Source organism: Bacillus rossius, chromosome 17, assembly GCF_032445375.1.
Source record: "Bacillus rossius redtenbacheri isolate Brsri chromosome 17, Brsri_v3, whole genome shotgun sequence".
Lineage (NCBI taxonomy): Eukaryota > Metazoa > Arthropoda > Insecta > Phasmatodea > Bacillidae > Bacillus > Bacillus rossius.
In genome coordinates, this window is record NC_086344.1 from 32,309,803 (window position 1) to 32,324,043 (window position 14,241).

The 14,241-nt window shown below is 34.7% G+C and overlaps 1 protein-coding gene across 1 annotated transcript in view; it reads left to right on the plus strand.

The window, feature by feature from the left end:
* Positions 1 to 14,241, plus strand: part of LOC134540888 (fat-like cadherin-related tumor suppressor homolog) — an 898,605-nt gene that overhangs the window by 793,060 nt on the left and 91,304 nt on the right. Inside the window, 4 exon segments of the mRNA XM_063383917.1 lie at positions 1,797 to 1,949; positions 6,482 to 6,695; positions 8,693 to 8,832; positions 12,842 to 13,083. Coding sequence (XP_063239987.1) covers positions 1,797 to 1,949; positions 6,482 to 6,695; positions 8,693 to 8,832; positions 12,842 to 13,083 — 749 coding nt within the window.

The window sequence follows — 14,241 nt, forward strand, 5'->3', positions numbered from 1 at the left end:
ACTAATCAAAATGAATGTCGTATTTATTTCAGTTCTGTAGTTAATCTAAGTAAAATATGAAAAATATCCTAAATGTTTTTTTTTGCCTGCTTGGCGATGCTGCATTGCTCTAATACTGTAAATACCATTCTATAAAGTAATGGCTTTCCTCATTAATTTCAGTGAATGATTTACTTCTGAGGCTGACATTGTAATTTATAATTGCATGTTTACAATGATTATAAACATACTCAAAAGGTTGTTTAGAATGTAGTTCTGCATTTCAGTACTAACTTGATGAAGTTGTTATAACATAACATGCTCTCTATGTTAGTTACACTTAGTATATTACAGCTGATGTATCTGGCTGTGTATTTATATTTGTGCTTCTAGATGCTTGTATATTCATATCTTAAACTATAAAATTAAATTTCTGTACTTTAAGTAATTCTTAATATTTACTTTCTTTAAGTATTGCTTTAATTTGCAATACTCTGTATTAGTTAATTAATCTATAACATATTCATTCTACAATGGAGAACAAACATGAAGTCATTTTCACAATAGTTATGGTTATGATTGGAAATGTCTAAAGTGCATGATAATGCTTAAAAAATGTTAGCAAATAAATATTTTATTTGTTTGGTTCAGTAATGTTCTACTTGTGTTAAAGCCCTACATTTGGTTCTGAAGAAAGTAATTAGATTTTGTGGCCTTTTTCCTATGGAACTCCTCTATTGTGTAGTGTGTAAAAACTTTTTCTTTACTTCGTTTGGGTGCCTATTCAATGTTTATGGTTGGGTAAAAAAAAATTAACTCTAATATTCAAAATAATATTTTTTTATCACATTAATTTTTGTTGGAAGCACACTTAATTCAAAACAGTTTTGTTCCTTTTGTTGTACAGGTACCATGAAATATTTATTCTTCGGAAAACTTTAAAAAAAAAAAAATTGGACGTAAGATTTTTGTATGAGGAATGGCCAAGATGAAAGAAAGTCCAAAGCCATTAATTTTTTTTTTGGGGGAATGGCAAATAGTTTCATTTTTTTTTAAATTAGGGTTTTGCATTGTTTTGTTCCAGTTGTTACTGCTGTCTGTAATAACTGTTTTTCCAAGTTTCCCTGTTGGTCTTTAACCTATCAGAATTTTTTTTTTGTAAGAGAGATTTAAGGTTGAATTTAATTTGGTTTTGTGACGTAAATAACACGTAAACAAAGAAGTACAATAATGCATCCTCAGAAATAATAATTTTTTCTATGAAATTAAAATAAAACATACTTGAGACAGTAGATCTACCTGTGTGATCTGACTGTGTTTTGTAATGGCGTACTGAAAATGTGCTTCTTTCATAACTTCACATAAATTTAACACATATGTCAAAATGTAATACTTTTCTTTTTTTTTCAAGCGATTATATTTTTGGATAGATAATAATAGGTTTCAAATCCAGAAGTAACCAAGCAAAATATTCTTCATTCAGTAGAAATATTCCTGTTTTATCTGTATGCAGTAAATTATTTCAAACCATATCTATTTATTTTTTAACAGAAATTTTATTAAATGTATATTTTCCTCTTTTTCTTAATTTTTTTTGTGTTGTTTTTAGGTTATTCATTTCACAGCATTATCAGCACAACACTTAATTTTGGATTTAAATTGTACGCCTTTCATGTGTTAAATATATTATAAAAATTAATTAATATTTTGTGGTATGTTTCAGCATGTGTTAAGTCTGATCACGTTCTGACGTCAGCTCGTGGTAAGTCCAAAAGAAAGAAAACTACTGACCCGGGGAGTTTGGAATGTTCGAACAGGTGCTGGCGTTCGACCCCGACATTGGTCGAAACGGAGAAATTACCTACAGCATCAAGTCCGGCCGGGGCATGGGCAAGTTCAAAATCCACCCGGAGACTGGCGTCGTGTATTCCCAGCGCGGCTTCCAGGCCGGGCAAGAGTACGACCTGAGGGTGAGTTTCTTCTCGCAAGTTCATCTTCAGTGAGCGTAGAGTACCTTCCCCTGCCAGTTGAATCAATCTTCCTTTCTTCAATATAAAAGCCACTGTTTTTTTGAAGTTATACTTCTAATGCGACTTCCAACAAGGTTGCGTTAAACGTTTAACGCTCCTGGGGAGGGGGAATAGAAAGAGACAGAGAGAGAGTGAATGCTATTGTAAGGAACTAAGTAGGGAGGAAGAAAAAAATAAAGATCCTGACAGTTTGTAGTGTTGCCATATTTGTTTCAATTTTCAATACCCTTTTTGTATATTACAATTTAAATTGCAGAAAAAAATCATGTTTCATAGACACATAAATAGTGAGTATGTGTCATTTCTCTATGTCCACGAGGTATCGCCGCGTCAATTTCTCCTTGGGGCGAACCCGTCCGCTTGATTAAATAAACAGCTTTTATCGTTGAATGATTTCATGATTTATTTCATGAAAATCTGCTCTCATAAAAAAGTTAGTTTTATAGACATTCAATAGGTCTCTCTCTCTCTCTGTAAATCAATCTATGAATCGTTACAAATTTATTTCCTTTATTTTTATAGTTTGATTTGATACAATATGATTTCACTAAAAATCATTTTCTACCCCTTCCTATTTTCATTTCCACATTACTAAGTTTCACTTCTTCTGCGCGGAGGGACTCCACGCAATATTTTTGCATGCAATTAAAAACTATTTTTTAATGATGCCAAAGAAGTATAACTTCTCACGTGCGTACCTAAGTACATGCACCCATTTTTTTTTTATGTGCAACGTCTTAGATCTCAGTATGAGGTGTTTGGTCGGAGTCATTTTGAGAGAGCGATGGAAATCGAGGAATGGAAATGTGTAGCAGATAGTGCTGCCATCCGTGGCGGATGGCACGAACCAAAGTTCACAAAACCAAAGAAAAACTTTACAGCATTAACGGCTTAATGAATTTTAATAAGGTGAACAGTATTTTTTATAAAATACCTTGTTGGTGGTTTAGTTTTATTTTCCAGTATTTTTTTTTTTTACTTTTATCATTACATAGTTTAAAATTTCGGTCTGCAAATGGAATGATTTGGTAGTCAATGTAGCTGCCCTGGAATCAATTTTTAGCAGCAGGTTGGGAAACTACAGGTGATTCATGTCTATAAATGTAATTGAAAACACAATTTGTGTATGTTTATCACGCTCGGAATTATTTTTAAGAATTTTATGTTGAATTTTCTGTCAGATTTTCTTATTATAAGTGTATTTTGTAACATGAGGAAACATGAATTTGCTCTTCACCGAAATTAGATGTATTCCGTTAAAAACCCAAAACCAAAGTCTAACTGAAAATAGTTGCGGGTTGAAAGCTGCAGTAATTTTATTTGCACAATCACGTTTACCATTTGTGACCTTCAGTTTTTGGGAAATTATTTTATGGGATATTCAGCATCAGGGAAAATCGAGAATTTTTAGGGAATTTCTAGTTTCTCTTGAAAAAAATTTTACGATAAAATAATTCTTAATAAACTGGTCTAAACAGATATGATCAGATCAATAAAAAAAAAATTGGTGAGAAATTGTATTTTAAAAGTAAGGAACACTGTAACAAATTAAAACAAATTTTTCTGATCTATGAGTTTAAAACATTAAATATTATTTATCTATGATTTGAATTATCTTTTGGCTAAATTTTGCTTAATTCCATTATATAACTTGCATTTTTGTGCAGTATGTTATATTAACTTGCATTACGATATTACGTAGTTTATTGGCATGATTTTCGGTGTTATTTCTGTTTTATCACAATTCACCATATAATCTTTTCCCTAGTGATGTAATAAAAAAAGTGTGTTGTAAAGGGTGCAAGTGTTAGGAAGTAATGCAGATATTGACACAGGTTGTTTTCTACGAAAATATTACATGTTTTGATCTGTGAAATGGAAAATTATAAAAGACCTGAATAATGCCGGATAATACCAGGGGTTTTTGCCGGACATTAAGTTTTTTATTTGATGCAGAGAAGTCTCTGGTATCAGTTCTGTCTCAAATCATTTTCATGGGACTGCCAGGCCCCCCCATTCTATTTATCGCTCTTGTATCAGCTCCTGATTGGTCTGACATTTTAATGCGGTGATGAAGAGGTTTCATTAGTCGAGCGGCATAAAAAAAAAACAATTTCTGCTTCGGCTGGATCGCAGGCGGCAGACAGACCGGCTCTTGTTCCGTGGATGTACAGTTTCGAATGCACCGAGACAGACGACAGTGAAGATTTGTCTGTATTTTTTCTTCTAACCTCTTCTGCTATAGCTAGGGCAAGAGTTTATGTGTTTATTTTCATGACAACATACATTATTTTTTTAAAATTGGCAATTTGGATTTTATTGATGTTTGAACATCTTAGCTCTCGGTATACTGCATTTGGTAGGAGTAATTTCCATAAAAACGTAACGGAAGTGGACGAACGGAACGTGACAAAAAAATGGCGGACCCACATGTAGCAACGTAAAAACCAGTGTAAAATCACTTTTATTAATATTAGGCAACATACCAGATGCATTGGTGTGCCAAATGAAATTTATGTTAGTGAAATTACCCTGGAATATGTCTGGTAAACTAAAATAGTTATAGTAGAAATTAATATCCAGTTTTAAAATACGTAAGAAAAATGGCATTACCATAATTATAATATACATTCTCCCTCTGAATTCCCAAGAGGCCTAGTAGCAGGGTGCTAGAGCGGATGGTACAAACTTCTTGCAAAATCAATGACATTTATTGAATTTAATACTTTTAAAATTACATAATTGTGATCAATTTTATGATTTGAGTGCATTTTGATGCTGTATAATTAGAGACAAGATTATACAATTAATTGCAATAAAACTAGTATAACACAGTAGTGCCGGTCAATACAACATCTAACACCCAAATGCAAGTTAATATACCATTTAGCACTGAAATATAACTAAAAATATGATCTCAATCAGCATTTTAACAAATATATAACTCAAATTACAAACATTTGATCTTTTAGTATTATAAATTCATTGAACGTAATTTATGTAGCATGTATTATGTACCAAATATAGGAACATAATTGTTTGGAAAAATTTAATATAGGTAACGTTGTTTGATTTTGCATCTCTTATAAGTAACACATTTTTATATTAATGATGGTGGCATATTTTTCAAATGTTCAAAAACTTGCAGATTTATTTAAAAAAATTTAGTAGACATGATTATTACTTATTACTAAAGAATTAATTGTATAATTGCATCATGTATTAGTTAAAATGGACGATTTTGGTGAAATAATTATTACAATAAATATTTTTATGAACAAAGACAGTGCGTAAATATGAAAACAATAACACTGAAATTGATTTTTTTAGTTAAATGGTATGTTGGTGTTTAATGGTTATTGACAGGCTTTTCGTTGATGATTGTGTTTTATCTCAATTCATAGCAAAATAGTCCCTACTTATAGCTTGCGTCTTTTTTATCCCCGAGTCAGAGAAACGTTCTGCACACTCGGGTACCGTCTGAGAGTTCCCGCAGATGGGGAAAACAGGGAAAAACAAGGGAAACTCAATGAATTGAAAAGATCATTTCAAAACCTGGAAAACACAGGGAAATTAACATTTTAGAAGTTATACTTCTTTAGGCGAGTTATGAAAAAAAAATGACGAGACAGTAATTTCTTTACGACGTTCATGCACCATGCATCAAAATTATCACCGCGTGTAAGAATTAAATTATACACGTGATTTTAAATCATATACCTACTATAGTTATTTATATTGAATACTGGTCCACCTAATTAAAGAAAAACCTTTATTTAGTGTGAATATAAGTGATGTAGAAATAGTGTTTACAAACCTTTTTCAAGTGTATTTATAAAAATGATGTTATGTTCCCGTATGTATAATTTATTTGCATTATGCATTTTTTGCTTTTTTTTTTTAAATTAAAATAATTAAAATTATGTAAATTAGATTAAACATTCTGCGTATTTACTGACTTTCATTATCAATTAAAATTTATCTGTTATTATTTTACTTAGTTTAATAATTAATTTTATACACGTGCACCGGGTATCGATTCAGTTTTTTTTTTTTTTTTTTTTTTTTAAATGCTTGCCGCCGTAACGCCTCTCCCGAGAGTCCTGCCTTGCAGTGTGGCGTAGCCAGGATTTGTGTATGGTGGGGAGGGGGTGTTCAGAATCATGCACGCCCCCCCCCCCCCCCCCCCCCACGTATTAAAAAAGCGGGGCGTGTCCGGGGGGGTCCTTTCCCCCGGGGAAAATTTGGATTTTCAAGGTGTAAAATAGTTATATTTTTAGCAGTTTTTCGGTAACTTGAATTTAAATATTGTAATGGTGAAAATATGAAATTTGTTTGAGTGATTAATAAGAAGTTAATTAATGATTTTGTTGCTAAGGGGACGGGGTTTGAACCCCTAATCCCCCCCACCGCTGGCTACGCCGCATGCCGCCCCGTCCCGACCTGAGCGACCCGGGTGACTGTGTCGGCAGATCCGGGCGGAGGACAACGGCCAGCCCAGGCGGAGCCACACCACCCGGGTGTCGGTGCAGGTGGTGGGGGTTCCCCAGAGGTCCCCCCACCCCCCGACGGTCCGGGCGCCCGCCCAGGAGGTGGAGGTGATGGAGCGAGACGCCGTCGGCTTCCTGGTCGCCCTGGTGCAGGCGTCGGACGAGGACGGAGACATGCTGTGGTACAACATCGCCGGTGAGCGGCCCCCTCCCCCTGTGTTGCTTGAGGAAGTGAGAAGGTGAAGTAGGTACAGACGGAAGACAGACAGCAGAAGACGGGAGAATGGGGGGACATATATTGTGAAATGAGAGGAGAGGTTGAAACACGTGGTACAATAAATGTATGTGGAGAATTTGTCAGCTCTCGTTGATAGCGAAACATCCCCCCCCCCTCCCTCCCCGGGACTACGACCCCCCGACGTCCCCGCCCGGTCGGACCTGCTCCGGCGAAGCTTGGTCGCACTTGCTGTCATGTTCTGCACGTGTCTTTATTTGTTTAATTTTTTTTTTTTTTTTTTTAATGTTTGCGTGGTCAACGGCTTTCGCCCGCGACCAGAATTATACATCGTTCGAATCTTTATCATATTGACTGCAGACCCCCCCCGACGCCCCCGCTCGGTCGGGCCTGCTCCGCCAAGCTTCAATCACGCTCGCTCTCATGTTCTGCACGTGTCTACCGAACTACCAAAAATTACACGCGCGCCCGAGTCACCCGCATTTGGGGGTATCGACGCTGCTCGCCAGACTCCGTTCGGGTCTTCGGTGTTCCGCAACTTCATCACGACCGCTCCGAAACTTTCCAAGTCCCAACCGGAAACCACTTGGGGGTATTTTCGCACAGAGTAGCGTCAGCGAACTGTGCTTGGAGTCTCTCTCTCTCACACAGTTTCACTCGTTGTCGCGCCTTGGCTGTCGGGGGAAACGAGTAATAACTCATAGCGCAACTGACGCGGGAAGCCTATAACTCACGTAGTTTCGGTTCCCTGCAAGAATTTCCGAAGATTTCCGAAGTTTTGCGTTTTTGGTACTAACGCCACTTCAGCCGCTAAATCAGAAGTTTCCAATGAAAACAAGCATGTATATATATATATATATATATATATATATATATATATATATATATATATATATATGTATATATATATATGTATGTATATTGTTTAATGTTTGTAATGAACCAATTGGGCTCTATATTTATAAACTAACAATGCGTAATATTTATATTGAGCATTTATAAATATAAACAAAGGGCCTTTTTTTTTAAAGGACGACTCCTACATAGATAGCATCTGGTTTATAATGCTACACAGTCCTACTGCATTTACAAATTTACTTAACTACCAATTAGTTTTGTAATCTTCTTTATTAACGATCTGAAATGCAGTTTAAGCTCGAAGTAGCTAGCAGAGGCACATTAATTGGATAAATTTGTACTGATTTGGACTTATGGATTCATGATTAGACAGTTCTCATAAAGTAGGGATATTATATAGTTATAGTAAAGAACACATCGCTATATGAGTCTTTCAATATATAGCTTGAATTATATCAATACAGATTAAATATCGGCCTGAAAATATCAATTTTTTTTTCTATATTGGTCTATTTTGAAGTACAAACTTTTTGCTATTTTTTTTACTTATTATTATATAATTATTCAAGTAAGTGTTATGTTGAGTTTTTGATACATCTAACCTAATACAAGTTTAGCTCTTTCTAGCAAAAGTGAAACCAACTTAATCTTTTTATTATTTACTAAATGCTTTGTTGTTTTTTTCTCCAACATTTTTTTAAAAGTAATTTTTGGTGGATTGTTTTTACTTCAGAAATATTATCTTATTTTATTAATAGTTCTAGTAAAGTCTTAATGTGTTTTATTCACTCCATTGGCATCCATAATCTTGCTAGGTTTTGTTTGAAGAAGTGTAATCCAGGTCAGTATGTTTCGAAAAAATATATTTTTAGCTATTATTAGACATTTAAAGTGCATGAAGATGTGGTGTTACCAGACACATAGAAAAATATATTTAAACAATGAGTTCAATCATTGAGAGTTATTTATTTGTTTTGCTTTGTGTGCATCTGATGTTACAAGCAGGGAAGCTTTTGGCAGACGTTAGGTTTAGCTGAGATTTTTTCATTTGTTTCAAGCCAGCGAGCATGTTATATGTTTATTTTTTTACTGCCTTTCAGGTGGCGATGAACGTAATGAGTTCTTCATCGGACACGACAAAGGCAACATTCTGCTGGCAAAACAGTTAGACTGGGAGAAGAAGAACAAATACAACCTAACGATTAGTGTGACTGATGGCAGACACACCGTCTTCACACAGGTGAGTGATTTTTTTCCTATATCTATACGAAGAAGTAGCACAGTTAAGAAAAAAGATAAAATAAAAAACCTTGTTTTTATTTAGTGTTGAAGTTATTCAACTATGTACTTGCCCATTATTATTTTTTATTTTTAGATTTAGCTTAAAGTGAAGTATTGCTTATAACTCAGCAGATTCTTTCATTCATTATAAATGTTCATTTTACTTTTACGCATAGGTAAACTAAAAATTAAATGATAATAAATACAAGTTTTTCCCTAAAAATTATTTTTTCTCTTCACATTGAATTCTTTAATAACTCTTGAAATTATTTCTTTATTATACTTCAGTCTATAGTACCTAGTATGATGTAAGGGATGGCAAAACTTTTCAACAAATTTATGTATCATTCTTTTGATATATAGCTTCAATTATATTGATACAGATAAAATATCGGCCTGAACACATCAGTATTTTTTATGTATGGGTTTGTTATAGTATTCAAACTTTTCCCTATTTTTTTACTTATTATAAGATAATTATTCCAGTAAGTATATAATTTTGTTGAGTTATACATATATACATCTAACCTAATACTTGTTTAGCTCTTTCTAGAAAAATTGAATAAAACTTATTATCATGTTTTTGTTATTCTCTATATGTTTCAATGTGTTTTCCTTGAACTTTTTTTTTCAAAGTTATTTTTCTGGATTGTTTTTACTTGAGAAATATTATTTTTTTCAAATTCTGTTTTATCAGAACAAACTATTGATAAAGTAAATATATTGACACTAAAATATTGATAGCAAATTATCAATTCTTTGAACCTAATATATCAATATTTCCAAAATGCATGATCAAGGTCAAGTTTTCTTTATAAAATTACAAAAAAAAAAAACTGTTTTATGGCCATCAAACGGTTGAATCTATGTCGGTGACTTTTGGTTGCTATATCTTTCCTTTGGTATTTTATTAGTCAGAAAATAGTGAGTCAAATTTTGACATTTTGTCAACAGCGGGATTGTCAGAGATGGAGCAGAATGATGAGATGAAAAGCGCATTAATGAAATTTGTGGGTAGGAAAATCCCAATGAACCCACATATTCACAGAAATTCCTGTAAAGTTTCCTACTTGCAAAAATAAATCAAGTTAAATTCTTGCCAGAATCAAAGCCACACATAATTTGTGGGAGGTATTCATATTGATTATCAGTGAAATTATATATTATGTAAAAAAATTTTACTTCTGAAGAATAAATAGATATTAAACCATTTAATTATGAGTATGAAAAATTTTTAATATTATTTTAAAACATCATGTTGGATTTATGCCATAGCTAGATTAAACTGTGTCTCCTAAGTAGGGCAAGATTACATGGAGAATGACACCGCAAAGCAATTCAATCCAATATATAACACTGAAATACAAGTTAATAATCCATTTAGCATTGAACTGTAACTAAAAACATGAAATCAAACGGAAATTTGCCAAAACTTAAATCAAATTACCTACAAAAATTTACTATTTATCATGGTCAATACATTGAACGTGATTTATTTAGTATGAATTTTGTACCAGAATGTATAACCTAAATGAATTGAAAAAGAATTAATATTATATTGTTTAGTCTTGCATCTTACATTATAAACATCTTTTTACATTTCACACAAAAATTACAAATTTTACTAACACACAAAAATTTGCAGATTTATTTTTTTAATTATCTGAGTAGTTCTGGTCTATATATGCTTATTACTCATGATTTTACTCTATAAATGTGTCAGGTGTCAGTTAAAATGAGAATATTATGGTGAAATAAGTCTTAAGAAATAGATATTTTAGTTTCATATTTGTTTAACTAAACCCTTTTTTATTTTAACATATAAAGATAAAATGTAATAATAAAAGCAATATCACTGAAATCTCCTGTTTTAAAACAAAATAGTCCTAAAAATAAAACCATAAAATCTTGTCCTTACATATTGGACTGTGGTTCCAAAGAGTGTCAAAACAAAATGTTCCTGAATTTTCCGGATCAACTAACACTAAAAATAATATATAGCTACTGTTTTAATTTCAACCAAACGTGCACAATAAAATAATAATAATAATAATAATAATAATAATAATAATAATAATAATAATAATAATAATAATAATAATAATAATAATAATATTCTTTGAATGATTTTATGTCATGGAGAAGTTTGAACTAAAATATTAAGTTGGACATATGCCATTGTTGGTTTACACTGCGTGTTATAAGGAAAACCTGAAAAACGGACAAACAGAAGGTGAACACACAAACACACACGCACACAGAAAAACCAATACAAAATCTGCCGATGTTAAATGCATGGACAGTGCAGAGAATTAATTCCACGGTTAATTACTTCCACCGAATTCTCTGTACTGCCTGCATTCAGCTTTTGACATTGGTTAATATTGGCCTGGTTTTCTGTTACTGTGTTGCTTGCGTGTTCATCTTTTGTCTGTCCATTCTTCCGGTTTTTATTATGACACTAGCGATCCACCTCGGCTTCGCACGGGTGCAATGCTGATACTAAATATACTACAGAATGTCTTAATATACAACGTTCACAGCATTTTTGTCATTAGACAATACAAGCATGTTTTCTTTAGAGGTTACTCTTGTAAAGGGTCATTTTGATCCATATTAAATGCACAATGTATTTAAGGTACTTAATTGGATAAGGATTAATGCTGTATTGCTTAAAATCGCTTTGTAAATAAGCCATTATTTCTCGGAAAAAGTAAAGGATAAAAAATGGTCATTGTGGGTTATCCCTAAGAGATAGACACTTAACCATCGTGGACTTTTTTGTAGACCTTTTTAACGTGTACAATACTGTAGTACATTATTTTGATCTATCTCATAGGGTTCAGCCAGCGTTTGCAATGTAAGCGCAAAAAGAAAAAAAGTGTTTATTAACAACATCACATTAGTACGGCCATGAAAATTTCGCGAAAATATCCCGAGAGTAGCTGGAAGTTAAAACACTGTAGCATCATCTGTGTTTCGTGATTGGGTGAGTTACTTTGAGGTGCATGTCGATTGTTACAACAACCAATTCAACAAAAAATTCGACAAAATTCAGTGTGGAAGCCAACTCGTCCTTAGTGGCTCGTGCAAACAAGGCAACGAATTCTCTCGCAGACGGCCGCCCCAATCACAAGGAAGAAACCGCTGGTGTGGGTATACTTTGTTGCAGTCTGGTAGGTGTTCAGATTTTTTCGCAAAAATTTCCTGCCCCTACACATTAGTGTTCCTCTTCTATATTATGCATGTATTATACATATGAACCTTCCTCTTGAATCACTCTATCTATTTAAAAAAAAGCGCTTAAAAATCCTTTGCGTAGTTTTAAAGAGCCAAACATACATAGGGACGGACAGACAGCGGGAAGCGACTTTGTTTTATACTATGTATGTAGTCATGGGCGTCGAAAGGATATATTTTTTGGGGGGGACTTCAATTGATTTAATTGTTGAGGAATATCCATCCCCTGGGGAAAAAAGTGGGGGGTCCGAGGGTCCTCCCCCAGGAAAATTTGGGGTTTGACGGTGCAAAAAGGTGGTTTTTAGGCATTTTTCTTTCCTAAATATTCTAATTATAGTTGGTTGCAATATATAATTTATTTTTTATAAAAAAATATTTTCAGAGAACAAATTTTTAAAAACACAGTTAACATTATCTGCTGGTGCTATATCCACACAATATCATTAATTTAAACACTTAAATGCCGCAGCAGTATTAAGAATATTTCGCACATGTACACAAACATAAGTAATAAAGTGATTATATTCACTATTATCATAGGAAGGGGAGACGAATTTGAAGACTTTTGTTATCGGGGGGTGGGGGGGGGAGGAGGCCGTGTCCCCTCCGTCCCCCGTCCCCCGTTTCGACGCTCATGATGTAATGATAATGACAAGCGAGTGAAGGACAAAGAAAACGAAACGGCGTCGGGGACTCCCGACTCGACGTCCCGTCGCCTGGCCCCCCAGGTGCTGGTGACGGTCCTGGACAACAACGACCACCGGCCCGTTTTCTCGGAGAGGCTGTACTCGGTGGACATCTCGGAGAACGTGCCCAGGGACACCCGGATCCTCCAGCTGCGGGCGTCGGACCGCGACGAGGACCAGCGGCTGTTCTACAGCCTGCACGCCGCCCGCGACCCGGCCTCGCTCCAGGCCTTCCGCGTCGACTCCGTCTCCGGGGACGTCTACTTGAACGAGACGCTCGACAGGTGCGCCTGCGGGTGTCGGCTCGCTGTCCGTCAAACAAAACAAAATTTAAAAACTAAAATGTGTGTGCATGGGGTCCACTCATGACAGATGTGAAACTTCTTGCTTATTAATAGCGACCGGAAAAATTCGCCTGTTCAATGCCCTGTAGGATGAACTCCATAGTTCTGCGTACACTCGGTCAAATGCCACCCACTCATTGGCTGCTGTCTTGTGAGACGTCCCAACGTAGCAGCCTGTGATTCGATAAAGCTTTGGTTGGGTGTTTTTCACTGGCCCAGATTCGTCCAGGTGAGTTGTGAACAAATAGCAGAGGCAGCACTGAGGTATAACGATTTGTATTTTAGCCTATCGTGAAATGAATTCGCGAATTTTTCCTGTCTCTACTTATTAGGCATAGATAAACATAAATTACAAGTATTTTTTTATTGAACAAGCGATAATAATTGCAAATAGTGAGGATGTGGGTATGATCTCAAATTTAAATAAAAAACTGAGGAGTAGACAAACACAAGCAGGAGCATAGCATCACTGCTGCGTCATATCTACATCTCCCCTTCTGGCTGCTACAACTAGCATATACTTTGCTACTCTACGTACCTGTCCCTTGCCGTTTTCCCATTCGACCGCTAGTGCGCTGACAGCGAGGTAATTAGAGACGGGTTATGCAAGCGCGCTGCAGTTGAACGCACACGACTTTTAACATATTTTCTCACTGAAGAATTATTTTTGCACTCCTCAGGTTCGAACCAAGCAACCAACAGTGAATGAATTCAGTGTGTTTGTTTCTTTAAAAAAATTTCACAGCAGTCATGAGGACTGCCGACAGAAGTGAAAACGTTTTCGCAATCTTTTACGAAAAAATATTATCACACAACAAATTTTGTTTTATTGCGTTAGTAAAATAACTCCTAAATTACTATAAAATACGCATTGCATAGTAGTTGTAGGCATTAAAAAAAAAATAATGATTTTAATTTTTTGTTTTATTGCTACAAAGACTCAGTTTTCTTCGTTATTCAAACAATACAGTAGAACCCTGTTATAATGTTTTTCAAGGGATCACAAGAAAAAAACATAAGCAGGAAAACTTTATAAGCAGGTAATCTCAATTTAGCACTTAACTTTGTTCGAGCTTTGTACCAATGGACTCACCAAGC